General features: G+C 42.1%; 1 protein-coding gene across 2 annotated transcripts in view; it reads right to left on the reverse strand.

Annotated features, from left to right (window-relative positions):
- Positions 1–15907, reverse strand: part of LOC131573015 (FERM domain-containing protein 4A-like) — a 176617-nt gene that overhangs the window by 48234 nt on the left and 112476 nt on the right. For both annotated transcript variants that reach the window (XM_058826575.1, XM_058826576.1), the window contains exons 8-11: positions 14177–14260; positions 7451–7516; positions 7179–7236; positions 5315–5401 (exon numbers count right to left, since the gene is read on the reverse strand). In XM_058826575.1, coding sequence (XP_058682558.1) covers positions 5315–5401; positions 7179–7236; positions 7451–7516; positions 14177–14260 — 295 coding nt within the window. The remainder of the gene's footprint in view (positions 1–5314; positions 5402–7178; positions 7237–7450; positions 7517–14176; positions 14261–15907) is intronic.

Consider the following 15907-nt stretch of genomic DNA (forward strand, 5'->3'; position numbering starts at 1 on the left):
TTTATTACAGCAATGCCACTGAGACTCCACAAGCTTTTAAACCAGTATTTCCTGGAAATGGTTTCTGCTCATTTTTTATCATTTGTAAATTTGAAATCTTCTATCCCTGTCTGCAATGCAAAGGTGTTTGCAAAGGTCCTAGAAAATGACGAGGAGCCCAGTGAAACATGAGTCCAATATATTTTATGACCTCACTTGATTCTGGATGCCCTAGAGAAGGTTCAGCCCATTCTGAATACACCCTGCGGCTCAGCAGCATGCCAACGAGAGGAGTGAGACACATGCTCCATACCTCTGACAACAGAAACCAACTTGGTGTCAAATCAAACACCCTCCTAGGACATGAGGATTTATAACCCCCTCCTAAAATCCTCTTTGAAAATAACCAACTCAGCGTTAAAACCCTGGATGGAAGGTCACACTTTTAGTGCTATCTTCAATCCTTCTGAACTCTTGGCCTCTATTATATCATGTGGCAAGGAGCTGTGGAAGTGAATTGGGCTCCCTGTAACTAATTTGAATTTTGTGTTTCTTTTGCCTTTTTGACTCTCCCGGTGTTCTATGATCAGTTAGGACAGAGAGCAATTTGTCAGCTTCCTCCTCCCCATAATTCACTACTTTCTGTACATTCACATCAATCCTTTATGTTTTTTTAAGTTACTGGTCTGTCATTCCTTCACCACAGGAAGCACGAGTTTAACCACTCCATCAATGCAATTACTGACTTGACAATGCTTCATTATGCCCTAAAGCAGAGAGGATCTATTTGTTTTGCAATAAAGCAACTCTTAATTAGGCTATTGCTCCTCCTGTGTAAATATCTCATTTTGCCTCTGGAACTGGGAAAGTTCACTCTATCTCTTGTTTGGAAAAGGCCAAGTGGCACTGGACAGCAATCTTTCACTTTCTGGACACAATTTATGCGCTAATTATTTTGCTCAGGCTTTCAACAAGCAGTAGATTTTTCTCTGATCAGGCACTTAAAACTACTGAATTTACTTGTGCTCTGCATTGCTTGGTAGGATGGGTCCAACTTGCCTCTTGTTTTTGCATGTTTAAATGGGAACCTGTTACTTTTGCTTTGGATTCATGATGACACTACAAACTAAAAATTAAATTCTTTGTCATGAGAACCCAAAGATTGTTGTGGAGATTTTATGGCAAGGGACAGAGCCTTCTCACAGCATGCTTCATTTAATCTCAGAGAAAGGGTAACGCTGAGAAGAAATGGCAGAAACTGGTGGCTGTCACAAGGAAATTTTTTGTCAAGTTATGTTAATGGCTGAATTTTGTGATGCCTCACATTTTATCTTATTTCTAAAAACCTTTATTCCCTTGGGTTCTCTTCAGTAACCAGATAATGTAAGCAGTGATAATGTTTATGAGTCTGAGAAAAAAGGCTCACTTTAGGTTTCATTACCACTAGCTTTCTGTAGAAGAAAATGAGATAACACTATATAGACATATCTCTTACAAAGCAACTAAACATTACCAGACTCTCCTTTAAGGTAATTTTATTTTTGGTGATAAGTTTAACATTTTCTCTGTTTTTTTATCTTCCATATGGAAGTCCTTTGGCTGACTTTGTTAATAATTCACTCTTCATCTTGGAGTTAATTGTTTACTAACTGTTAAGATGTTTGCACTAAAAAAATGCCTTTGGGCTCTTAAATCAGTGGGAATATCTCACTAGAACAACAAAGATATGCCTAGTGCTATTACTTGGGTGTGCAGATCTCACAGCTCCAGGCTACACTGCAGCTTTGTGTACATGTCTCTGGGGATGGAGTCACATCTCTGTGTGCTGGTTGAAATGGACACACACCACTCACAGACAAATGCTCACATAAGGCTGCTACAGTGCCTTGGCTTTCTTTCCAGTTGCCCTGAAATTCAAGCAAAAAACCCTCTAATGACCCTCCTCTGAAAACAAAGGGTTTGGTCTTTTCTCTTCGCAAGAAAGTGTTTGTAGCAGCTAAGTTTAACATAGAGGGAAATGGATTCTGTCCATCCTGGAAGCTGTGAGTTGCTACTACACAAATGACACTGGTTCCAGAATGCCTCAATATATGTTTGGCAGGACAGCTGCCATCTTTTCACATTTTATACTCCTTTCTGTTCAGCTGGAACGTTGGATTTTGTGTAGTATACCAAAACTTTTGCAAGTATTTTGTACCCAAGAATGCACAGCTATCAAATTATAACTCATAAGGACCTAACTTGCAATAGGACAGACAACATTCAAGAGGAAGCCTTTGACAGGGTTTGCTGAGTCTGTGAGCTAGCCCTCAACAGACAGAAGAAAAAGGATGACCCTCAAAGTGATGGCTTTGGGTAGATTCAGGGCTTCCACAAAATTCAAGCATGGGGAGGAAGGAACATAAAAATAGAAACATAGAGACACATTAGTCTCTGCAGTCTAGGTACAGCTGCATTCCAGTTTAATAGTCCTGCATTCCCATCTGAACCACCCAGGACTGGGTGCCAGATACCCATCTCAGCTTCATCCCCAGTAATGCTGGAGAACTTGATGCTTGAGTGAGAATAGTGCAAGCAGGATGAGGTTCTGGCCCTGCGTCAGCCTCAATTCCCCTCTCCAGTCTCATCTAACTTGCTGACAAACCTGGTTAGTTTTCTAGAGACACATGGCTGATTTACTCCAGCAATTTAATGAAATCATGGTTTTGAGTGACTGCTAATGGGATCGCCCGAGATAGGTTCAGCTGCTTAGTGTGCATTACAGTTTTACTCGCAAGCACAAGAAACATGGAAATCTATCTAAGATGACATATAGGAAAACATTACAGTCTCCCTCATAAGACAAGCAAGGTTTTTATTTGCACTTAATATAAATGTCTTGATTTCAGCTGGTTTCTTGCTAAAATTTTCTGCTTGTGTTTTTTCCAGGGAGACTTATTTTTCCATTGTAAGTTTTCAATTTGTTTCTGGCATCGGCAGTGTGCAGGAGCAAAATATTATAGATTAGAAAAGCCATAATCTCTTTCCTCCTCCCCCACTAATTTTACCTCGCAGAAAGTTCACTAAGGTTTACCCCTCCCGTTTGCACAGCAAAGAGTTGAACCAGCGCATGCTGGTGCAGTGAAATGAATCAGACACTATGGCAGGCTGCTCCCAGATACCAGGGTTATCGAGTGCAATTTTACAATCTAATTAGCAGAGGATTAAACACTACACCTTGCTGAGGCAGTTGATCTGCTCTTGCCAGAGGGGTTTTACCACCTGTGTAGGGTAAGAAGTCTTTTTTACTTGCTCCACAGAAGGTAAATCACTCCATGGAGAAATAATGAAGCCTCAGCCACTCTGTCCAAGTCCCATCCCTGATTTAGGCTGTTCATTTTGGAATGGCTCTGCCAACAGATGGGGCTTGCAAGCATCATGTAGCAGAGAAATGCTCATCTAGGCTGTCTTTCACTGCTGTGGTCTCTGGATTGTGGCAATGGACAGATCCAAGCCCGGAAGTTCCTGCTTTCCCTTCCCACCCAACCTTCCCTCGCAGATAAATGACCACTTCTGCCACAATTTTTAGTGGTTTATACATAAACCATTGTTTTGGGTCTGCTGGACTTCATACATGATTTGCTGAGACCATAAGAACTAATTCCCAATAAAGAGAAAACCAGCATCCTGACTTTTAGGGTTACACTTGCAGAAAAAGGATCAGAGGTGCCTAAAGCCCCTGATTTGAGGTGCAGTGTGAGTGCTAGAGGAAGGCTAGTGGGAACACAAGAGAGGCTGGCAAAGATTTTATCAAGCTCCAAAACCAATGCTACAGAGTAGATCACCCTGAACAGCTGAGAAGAGAAAGTAGAGAATCTGAGAAAGGAGGCTTAACCTTGCTGGTGGAAATGCGTCTCCTCTCATGCAGTCAGAGCACCTGATCTCCTCTCTCCTTCCTTCTGATGCTCTCCACTGACCCTCTCATCCTAAGAGGGCTGACAGCAATTGTTATAACGTGTGAAAGGCTGAGTCCTGTCATGGCAGGGCATTAATTTCTTCCAAAGGAATGCTTTTATTCCACAGACTGACTTCTGAAGGCATCTTTTAAGTACATGTCTTCCCTGGGGTGTTGGCACTACTGAAGATATGTGGGTGCAAACACCTAGCCTAGGCATGTTTGAAACTATGTTGTGTGAGGATGGCTTGTCCTGCAGGTAATGATTGATCCCAAATAGATGTGTCTTTTAGTCTTTATGAAGACCTCCTTACTCTCCTCGTAATTTCTTTTAATGTATAAAAGTCCCATTAATAGCCTTCAGTGAATAAAAGGCTAATTGATGCACCTATTGTCTTGCTGCCTCCTTAGCAGTTCAGTTTTCTACCAAAACCTTGATTCCAGTTCATTTTAATAGAAGATGCTCCATGAGCACCAGGCAGTGTCCAACTTAAATATGACCAGAGGACGTGAAAGAATTGATACAGAGACAGTGCAAAGAGAAATACAGTACATTAATTCACTGTGGAAGCTTTTGCATCCAGAGAAGAGCTGCCCAGTTGCTCCAAATCATCCAGTTCTGCAGGCTGCAAGCCAGCTTGAAGCCTTGCCTCCCGAGGTCTCCACAGGTTTGCAGTGCAACAAACACTGTTGCTAACAGAATGTACATTCCCACCTGCAGGGCATGTGCTCAGGGATGAGGTTTTTTATATTAGATGGCATCCTAGGTGGGAAAATTGGAACACACGGGTCCCCCTCATAGGCTGAGCTCAAGAATCAGAGCTTCCCATGCCTTTTTTTAGGCATGTGTTGAAAGTCATCTTTCCCTGCTACCTTGACATTAACTCTTTAGTTAGGAAAATCATTGCTTATCAAATGTAATGCTGGTCCTGAGAAAGTCATGCAAGTTTCTTTCTGTAATAAATGGAAGCAGTTTTCCTGTCTCTTCATCTCTTTCTCTCTCAGATCATTTATTGGTTTGGTATCATTTATGGGTTGACAACACAGTATCAAGGGTTGGCTGATCACCCCCAATCCACCATTGCCAGTGAATGGAAGGCCTCTAACACCTGAGAGGATCAATCCTTGAGTTCCCATCCATGTCTTGTTAATCACACAAAAAAGAAATGTAAATTGCAAGATTAAGTTATGTTTATTTCCTCCAAACCCCACAACTTTTAATAAATTATGAGATTCCTTTGTCCATTAATTCTTTGCAGGCATTGGGACAAGTTTGGGAGAAAATTAATATCCTTCAAAAATCACATGAGTCAATGCCAGCATTTGATGTACATCACACCCTTGACTCAAGCTATGACATGTGTGACAAGCCCAGACCTTGGTAGAGAAGTAAACACTTACCTTTCTTGGCTTCACTTTGTCATGGTAGTCATATTGAAAAATCCCCTTGTAGCTAAGTCCTAACCACCATGGAATTCCCTGCTTGTCCTGAAAGAGAAAACAGAGGGAGTCATATTGAATACGATGGGGAAATGCTGGAGATTTCCTGTGCTGTTGTTCAAGATGAAGATTTGTTTCTAAGTAATATATTCGAATGGGTGTTGTTAAATTTCCCCCTGCCAAGTTCCCACAAGTCACAAAGCTCCATAGTGTTTAGAAGAGATCTCTTTCACTTTTGGCCATGACATATAAAACGATTTAAAATACATCACATGTGATCAAGTTGCTCAAAATGCTGTTGGGGAGGTGAGGAGGTTTGACATGGGTCCCTTGTGCAGTGGTGCATCCTCTTTCTCTTCCCAGTAAATTATTCAGTCTGAACATTCAGAGATTGGAGAGGAAGGAAAGCAAATCATCCAGCTGACTTGAATTATGTGGAGGGATTTTAGCATTAGTCTTGAAAACGCAGCAGTAATGGGATCTGAGAGCTACCAAGTGATAAGGTCTGACAGGCTCGGACCCAACTGCTTTATGTCTGAGTGTGCAATAAAATGTCCTTATGGAGTAATGGCCGATATCTGATCCCAGTCTCTGCAATTTACTGAGCTGAAGTCCTCAATGAAATTACATCTGTTCTGTTAATGTGATAGAGAATGGCAGGGTAAAACACAGCAAAACCAAAACCCCCACATCAGGCAGAAGCAAACCCTATTATGTGCAATATTTGCTGCCTCATTGCTGCTCACTGCTGCTTATTGACCATGGGGAGCTCACTGGAATAGCTCTCAAGTCTTTGCAAGATTGAACATCCAGCCTAATCTACAAGATTTTTCTTGAGCAGTCCAAGAGATCTGGATGCAAAGGATGCTGGAGAAATCCTGTCCTCTGAGAAAAGATGAGACTAATGTTTTTTGTGAAATAATAATAACATTATTATTACATCCTATTAGAAGTAATAGACTAGAAACACATCTCCTGAGACATGTACAGTCAGATATTTGTGTTTTTATAGTGCCCCATGTGTGCAAGACATTACAGATGTATGAAAAACCATATGATCTGTGCACAGAGATAATGATGAAACACATCAAAACTTCAGGGGTGATAAATGAGGGAATATGCTCTGGGGAATGTGGCTCTAGCTTTCTTTCTATGTTTATTGATTTCTCAACTTAAAAAAACCAAACCAAACCTACCCAGCTGGTCAGACAGGGAAGTAATAATAATATGAGGCTGAAAATTTGGTTATAAATCATTAGACAAAAGAAATGAGGGACTTCATGAATAGCTGCATGAAGTCCATGTAGAAGTGGAGAGCTGTTTGGGGATGAGAATGTGCTACCTATCTCTAGAGTACAAGACTGTTCTGGCATTAAAAATATGTACAATCTCTGTATCCATCTACGTAACTCATGTCAGGGGAGCTGCAGTATGCAGGTCATGGCTGGCCATAGATGTGTATTCATGTATCTGCCATCTGGGAAAGATCTGACCCCCTGGAGCTACAAAAAGGATTGTCTGCCAGAGATGTGTCTGGCTTGTCCTTCTGGTGGTGGTTCACTGGCACTGCCATGCTGCTGACTGTGCTGAACACTCCAGCACAATAGGACTGCAAGAGTTTTATCTCCAAGAACAGGATTTTCCTCTTTGGAACTATATTTACTAAACATGCACACACAGCTGAAATAAGTTTATCCTACCTCAGGAAGTGAAACAAGACTTTAGTAGCAGTGTATTGTATTCTGAGAGCAGGATGGCTGTACCTCTCTCCCTCCCTCTCCAACAAGAGCTTAATTCAGTGAAGGACCCTTCTTGTAGCACGTACCTTTACTGCGTAATAATGCACTCCATATGTTGGGAGGGATTCTACAATGCTCATGTAACTGCAAAACAACACAGAAGAGAATAACACGTCTGAGAAGCTGAGAGGATGATCTGAAAAAAAACCTTTGATAAATAAATAATTATGCCAAGAAATACTTAAAAATGAAGCATTGCATGAGATGGGAAGCATAGTTATATATTGTATTTACAGTCCTGTATAAATACTTCCTAATAAAACAAAGGTCACAAAGAAATCATTCTTATTTCACTTACTTCACAATTGCTTGACCTCTTGTCTGACCATTTAGTTTCTTGTAATGTTCAATGACTCGATCCTCACTGTAAAGGAAAAAAAAAAAGATATTTTATATAATAGCATTATCATGACTAAAAATCTTGACAAAAGCTGAAGAGATACTTCTGTTAACACAGCTACTGACTGATGGAATCAAAAGATGCCAAGCAAAACCATTAGATGAGGGGATTTGGTACAGACCAGGGTAAACAAAAGGGAAGTCACAGACTGAGAATAAAAACGGTTATCCAAGAACTGGGTCTCTGGAAGAACCCCTTTTCCTCACAAACATGGTGCCTACTTGTACTGCCTTTTCTCTCTGCATTCCTTTCCCTATCTTAAAAATGATGCCCACAATACTACACTGAGGGCAAACAGATGTGTGTTGGAGCTGCTCAAGATCTGCTTTGTCCTAACTGCTGTACCTTCTTTTCAAGCCCATCATGTACTCTGAAAGATGGGCAGAACTGTCAGAAATTGGTGGCCAGTCATAGCCCTGACAGATTCCTCCTCACTGCAACTGCATATCTGCAGGTGCACTACTGGAAGTACTCTGGAGCAATCTCTCTCAGCAGGGAGCTGAATTCCTAGTGTACACAGAGGCAACAATAACAACAGTGACAGGACATTTCCAGGGCACTCAAACTTGAGTTTCTTTACTCTTAAAGTACTCATGTGCTTTTGCTTACTTTTGTGTTATACTAACTTGCATTCTCCCAGGCAAGTCCTGGCTTTGCACTGGTAGCTGGCATGAGCCAGGGCCCATTTCCAGCAGCTCTTTGGAGACAAAGATTATTTTATATTTTAGGAAGACATGAACCATGTCATCATGTGATCCAAGGTGAACCATGGAGACTGTTCCACATCAGTGGGCCTCTGTATCAGACAACAATTCTGAGTGTGTGCCAATAAGCAGTGGGGATAGAGCATCCAAGAGAGATCAGCATGACCCAAATGACAGATTTAGAGACACATGTAAATTCACTTTTAAAGAATTGCATTCATTCTTCTCCAGTGAATGGACAGCAGAGCTATTTGATGCATACAATCAGCTGTGCTAGCAAGGTCATAGCAGGGCAAACTACAAGCCAAGGATCCCGTGTAATGCACACAGGACCTGTTTTGCTACACTAGCATGACAAAACACTGAAATCCTCAGGTTTAAAACTAATTTCTTGCTCTTTATTTATTTTTGATTCCCAAGGACAGGGAATCTGTTGAGTTCCCTAGAGATATTGTACAGAACTTGCCAGACCAAGAGGAGGGAAACCTAAACTACTTTCATGCCACCTTAACATCCCCCCAACCTGGCCCTGCATGAACTTCCATCTGTCTTGTGTGTCTATCCCATGCCATCACGCTGCATGTGGTTTAGGGCAATGTGAACTGGCATTCCTCCCTCCCTGTGTCTCCTGGATCCAGCAGGACTCCCTAATGGGGCCTTTCACTTGTCCACCATGTGGTAATCCTTCCCCAGGCAGAACTGAAGCCAGTTGTATTGCTAGGCAGTGTGAAGGAACAGAGCAGTGTGGGATGATGTGGTAGATGACCTCACCACGTCTGCTCAGAGATGCCCACAGAGGCTTTTGTGGAGGACTGCAAAGCGTTTCACCAGCCCAGCTTAACATGACTGTATCTTCTCATTGCTGCCTTCCCCATTTGCACCCCTGTGCCAGAGAGGACAGAACCTCTTTTAGAAAGAGAGCCAGAATCTCCGGAGCCAAAACATCTTTTAGAAAGAAGAGGCACAGGGAAGCTGTGGATTGTGCAGCCCTAATAATGAAGAGAACCAGAAACATCAGTGAAGGCAGCAAAGAGCAATTCAGAGACAGTCTGTCGGATTGTCAGCAGGGCCAGTTTTTCCCTCACAAGCCTGTTGTTTATCTGAGAGTAACTGCTTTCCTTATTCACTCACCCAGTGGCTTTCCCCATTCATCCTACAAAAATAAAAGAGCCCTTTTTGGGGTTGTCCCATCAGCAGGCCACAGCAGGAAGATGATGCTGACTGAGCCAGTGACACATTACATGGGTAAAGGAATGGTCCAGCTCTCCCACCAAATCCCTCAGAATCACTTCAATGCTTAGAAAATGATCTGTAAGTTCTAAATTCTACAGCTATGAAACCATATTCAGCACACTGATCTGAGCAACTACCACAGATGTTATGGGTATGCACATGAAGGCAGAGCCCAGGTCTCCTGCCATGATTATCATAAATAGGATTACTTTTGGAGCAACAACTGAATTACATGAGTGCTTAGTATTGGACAATCTCCAAAAAACATCATTCTTAATAAAAAAAGATAGACAGAGAGGGCTTACAGCCCTTTGAAATTGCCTCTTAAAACCATGATTACATGTGGATGCAATTCCTCTGTCTCAGACAGGAACAAACCAGGAGTGACTTCTCAGAAAATAATGGAATTTCTCCAGTGGAAAACACTCCTAGCTTTATTTTCCACTCTGTGCAGTTTATTGCACAGATCAAGCTCTCATATTGCTGCCATTCAAGGAAAGTATAGAAGTACCTGGACATGCTGATTACTTAATGTGATTCTGGATGTGGAATCTGGATTCTGGAATGTGAATCCGGATGTGCTCTGCTTTCTTACAAATTATTATTATTATTACGAACAATTGATATGTTCCTAGACCATATTCTTTAGGTAGAGAAGTCAGTCGATGGCCCATTTCCTTCAAAAGGACAGATCAGATGTCAGGGAGCCTTTCTGAACAGCAGGACAGAGTTGTGTTTTTAACCCATGCTAGAAATGTGGGATAGTCCAGGCTTTACCCAGTTCTTCTAAACAAATGCAAGCAATGCTATACCTCCATTGCTCTATTAGGGTACTGATGATTTTCTTAGTAAAATGTTTTGTGATCTGAAGATGTTAAGTGCCAGGTTAAGTATCATCTTTGTTTCCTCTTTCCTTTGGACAAAAAATATAAAGCCTCGATTATCAATCAAGCCATATTTAAGAGTGGGATCTGTGGCCTTTCACCTTCCTGCAGCACTGGCCTTGTCACTGGGGAAAGAAATATGTACTCCAGAGCACAAATCATCCGATCTATTTTGTATAGATTCCTTGGGAGAAGGTTATTGCTGCTTCTCTCTGCTGACAGCAAAGGGAGCTGAGGGCACCTAGCTCAGTTAACAGGGTCCACACTGGAAAAACATTCACAGTCAGAACAATCTGTGTGACAGTCCCTCCTCTGATAACTCTTTGAACTTCCTTTTCCATCCCACTGCCCTGTGCAAGAAGGATCATCCAGCACAGAGGTTGCTTTCTGCCTCCAGCTCTGGGTTGGAGGGTTAAGCCCAGCACATGCCAGGGAAAACAAGCAAAATCATTCACGGGTCAGAAGGAGCATTAGCAGAGCCTATAAACGTACTCCCCTAAGATTTCAGCTGTTCATCTCAAGGCAGCTGCCATGCTGCTATTGACAGCTGGGAGAGTGCTGGGACACTGCTGGGACCACCAGCTGACGTCTCCTCTCCCCCTGCTCTGCCTTGTTGTTGTATTGGTGACACAGAAACTCATTCACAGTGCAGGGCTGGCAGAGGTTTCTTAACTAATGTGGAGACAGAGACACAGAGGCTGCCGAAGCACTGCTGTCTGTTTGCCAGCTCATAAAGCATTTCCCTCAAAGCTGCAGAAATGAATACATGGATGATATCCTGCAGCAGACAACTCTGATAAAGATCTTTAGAAGAAACAAGAAATCCCTCCTGTCCCAGCAGCTTATAGAACTGGACCGCAGACAACTTGCAAGCAAATGCAGGCCTTGAGTTTCTCATCATCTGATCCAGATTTTCAAAGTTAGTTGCTCCCTCCCTCTCCTCCCAGCACACTGAGCTGTTTTAAATAGCTGACCACTCATTACTGTTCCTTAGTGTTATTCAAACCTGACTTTTCAATTTTAATTATGTTATTGAATAAATGTCTTTATTTGCAGTCATATGCTGTCCCTCTGATGCCACCAGCACCTCTTAGGCCAAGGGACCAAGAGGTGGACCAGGGCCTCAGGTTTGTGTTGAAGCAGAGAAAATCATTAAACAGTGATTTTCAACTGACATTTTCAGAGGTGAGTGTTCTGGCAACACTGATGCTTCAGGTTGCTAAAAATAAGCTCGCATTCAAAGTCTGTAGGAACCTGGGAGAAGTCCATCTTTCCCTGGTCTTTTGAAAATCCCAATCTAGCATTCACTTTTGTGTTGTTGCACCTCATATTGGCCTTATTACTGACAACTGAGTATGGGGCTGGCTTGTTAGGGAGGTTCTGAAATGAGATAAAATGCAATGACAAGTGTCTGGAAAGGAGCACTATGAGTTAACACGTTCTAAAGGTTCTCTCCAGTTTCTGTGATCGATTTCATGTTTGTTTCCATGCATGGCCAAGAGAAATCAAAACTTAGGGCCTCAACTCCTGGACTGTGTGGGAGGACCAGAAGCTCAGCTTTCATTTAAAAGAAAAAGAAACACAAACAAAACCACCAAAAAGCCCCTTCTTTCTTCATCAGTAATCAGAGAAGCCAAAAGATGCTTGAGAACAAGATGTGCAACTGATTATTCTGAGCCTGGAGAAAGCTGCAAGAGATTACAGTAAGGGAAAGGCCTACACCAAGGGTATGGAACCAGGAGACTCCATGAAGATTGAATCAGAGGCACAAAATGTGCTGATCTAAGAATCCAGGACTCATCCCACAGGTCTTACTATATTTGACAGGCACAACAGCTGATGCTTTTTAATGGTGTGTGATGGAAATGTTATTTTATGAAGATCTTTTACATCATCTTGCCAAAGGTATCACAGTATTTACTTGATTATCCATTTTATTATCGCTTAATCCACTTCGGCTGATAAAAATATAGTACAGAGTTCTTTTGTTTGTCTGTTTTAAAATAACTAGAGCCATTACCCATCCCACATTTAATGTTTTAAAAGTTCCTTTCCAAGGCTGGATATTCACTTGTGACTGCTTGTGCTAATGCTGAAGAAGGGCAGAATAAAACTGATTGCTCACAGAAAATGTTTGGATGAAATCTGCATCCAGTACATAATCTACATGTGATGTGAAGGAGAGTCAGAGAACACAGTTTTAAAAATCTGCTCCCTTAGATCACTGACGTTTGATCAGTACTTTTGAAGCTTTTTGTCTGATTCACCAACAGATGCTTCCTGAGAGCATTAAGTGTTGCAGAAGGTGTTTAGAAAAAAGGCATCATTAAAAAATAATGAACTATTAATGTTAAAGAGGTCTTTCAGACTTGGTTACTGACATGAAATCACAAGGGAGTCACAGGACTGTAGCCTCTGATTTTATTACTCCATTGGCAACACCACCTTCCCAACCTGTGACCTGTTCTCAGTCACATGAGACCTCCCACAAAATTAAGTACAGCTGCAAGTGCTGTACTTTGTGTATAAATGCAAATACTCATATTCTGAGCCGAGGATTTTACACAGCTCTTCTCACTACGTGGCACTTTATTATGACCTTAGGCCGTGTTGTTGCTGAAGGGTCAGATTTGCCCTCCCTGTCAATTCCTGCTTGTTCCCACCACTCCTCTTGAGATGGCTTGAGCTCCCAGTCTGTCAATCAGCCAGGCCACCTGGAAATGTACTGCTTTTGTGTATGTGGAGTAGTTTTTGGAAAAAGAAATACTCCTAAGAGGGAGACCATCCTTCCTCAATGAAATGGCAGCCTACATTTATCATTTTTCATGAAGATTATATTTGGTTCTTAGAGAGAAACATCAGGAAAATGTGATGATCTACAGTTACTGTGTTAGTGATCCTAATTTCAGCTGGGGACTCTGAATCTCTCCTTATATTCTCAGAAAGTGATTAGGAGACCTCACGATGAGCTTGCCTATGACTTGATATTAGGTACAGTTAATTCCACTGTTGTCATCATGCTAAGAGAAGAGGATGATCTTTTTGGCGAAGAGAAGAACAGAGATCATAGCCTACAAACTGATTTGTTTCCCCCTGCCATCCTCAGATTACCAAAATGCAGAAATTAAAAGAGTAGCAGATAAAGAAGTTCGATCCAACCCCCAGGCTTACAGCCTAATGCTTTAAAGGTAAACATGAAAGAGCAACAAGCAGAAAATGGAGTGGAAGTATCTCCCCTTTAATGAATAGTCTTTCCCCAAATTCTTTCCTATTTGCACAGATAAAAGGGATATGCAGGGTGGCACAAAGAATCTATGTGTGTGGCATGTAAAATCTAAATGTGACCCTGCTCCTACCCTGGGCTTATTTTTCAGTGCAATAAAGACAAAGCAAACAAGCATCCACCTCCAAACACTTATATAAAAGGAGATGAGTTCAGCTGTGCCATATAGAGTGGACTTGCAAGATCAAACTGAATCACTTAACACAGGGCAATGCAAAACATTGACATTTCCTACTGGGAAAACTCTTTCACAAATGCAAAGTGCTGTGAATGTAAATGGCACATTCGGCCTCTTGATTTCATTGGGACATTTGCACACTTACAGTGGATTTTTGGCCAGGCATTTGGCAGATAGGGAAACTGAGGCCCAGGATGGTAGTTCTATTTGTATTAAGTCATGCAGTGAGTCAGTGACAGACCCAGAGCCAGAAGGCAGGAATCTCTGCATCCCAGTTCCACTCTCAGACCACACTGCCAGAGGCAGGCCCTGCACAAGACACTGTGGAGAGTGATACATTACCAGTAAGCAAGGGAAGGATGCTCCTTCAGCGCTGGTGTTGGAAGGGCTGGCAGCTTCTTTAATTCACTCCTTACAACTTCATTGCTGAAAGAGAGTTCAAAAGGAGGATCAGGCTACAAGAAAACAACCACAATATGTGATATGACTTGACCTAGCTGGCAGGCTGCTACAGCTCTACATCTGTTCCTTCTTAACAAAAGGCACTGGGGTTTCCTTTTTCTCCTCTCTTTATTTGTTTTATGGCAGCCCAGTTAACTTTTCCCTCTATTATCAAAATTGGAGAGAAGCTCTCCCAGATGGTTATGTTGAAGCACTTCCTAGCAGTGACTGGACACAAAAGCCACCATGCTACATGTCACTGAGCAGGGTGTCACAGACATGTTCATATAGGAAAAAAAAACAAGGGGAAGAGAAAGTGATGCTTTCAGCTGCAACTAATGCAGCTTTATTTAATGCCTTACAAACTGCTGCAAAAGGTAATAATTTGCTTTCTTAGCATCACAGGTTGTTTCTTAACCTCTTGCCCAGTGACCTGTCCTTTGCAAACATCTTCACTGATAAGACTCCACTTTGAATTTGGGTCCTGCTACATAAAACCTCCCTACACAACCACCTCACTACCATTCTTCTCCCTGCAACCTCCAGTTACCACAATGGCCAGCTGGAGCAGCATCATTGTGAGCAGAGAGCAGGGAGAGCTCATGAAATGGGAGGCAGATTCTCACAGATGAAATGAAACCATGGGATTTTCTCCTACAAACCCCAAATGCCTCCCTTCCCACTTTTAAACACACATGGAATTGTGGGCACAAAAAAAAAAAAAAAAAAAAAAAAAAAAAAAAAAAAAAAAAGCCTTAAAGGCATGGGAAGGAAGGCAGTGCTGCTATTAATTTTTAAAATTGTAGAAATACACAGCCAAGAGGGCTAGACAGGACACAGAGGAATGCCAGAGAATTCATGTTTATTGGCTTACTTCTTGCCAGCAAGCTTTTATATCCTTCCCTTTATCCTACCCAAAAGTGTGGCTGTCCTGGAGCTGCAGAGAGAGATACCTCTTCCAGAGGCTCCAGATCTATACAGATCTCTCAGCCCACTGGCTTCCCCCATGGGGCTGGCAGATAAGCGTACGGGTAGTCTTGACCTCTCTGGCTGTAGACCAGAGATCCTGACATTTGCTGAAGACTCGAGGAGCTCTTGGACATCTTAGATCACCCTGGGTTTCATCCTTGTCTCTAGGACAGTCTGTATGTTGACTTGTAGAGAGGTGATACTGCTTCAGTTATAAAAATCTTCCCACAGCATTTCTCCATTTGCACATCCCAGCAGCAGGCTCTACCTGAGACCTAGGTGGGTTTGTCTTAATTGGAGTCTGCAGGTTAATTGCTAGGTTGGGCCATAGGGTAAACCCCTCACATAAATCCTGGAGCAGGCATTTTGGGCATGTCTACAGACATTTATTAATTATTTATTATTTATTATTTATGTAGTTCCTTGACAATCAATTAAGTAGTTTTAAAGCAGGACCAAACTTCTAGTCAGGACAAATCTGTGAGAGATGCCCAAGTCTCAATTAGGCTCAAATTTTGCAGAGTGAAGATATGCTCAATAGTGCGCAAGAACTGAGACAGCCACTGCCATTTCAAGCACTTGGAAAACCACTGTGTAACACCTCCTATGCCGAGCCAAAAGGCTCTGGACGGTGTTTGAACACCCACTCCTGCCCAAATCCCA

This window comes from Poecile atricapillus, chromosome Z (assembly GCF_030490865.1).
Source record: "Poecile atricapillus isolate bPoeAtr1 chromosome Z, bPoeAtr1.hap1, whole genome shotgun sequence".
NCBI classification, from domain to species: domain Eukaryota; kingdom Metazoa; phylum Chordata; class Aves; order Passeriformes; family Paridae; genus Poecile; species Poecile atricapillus.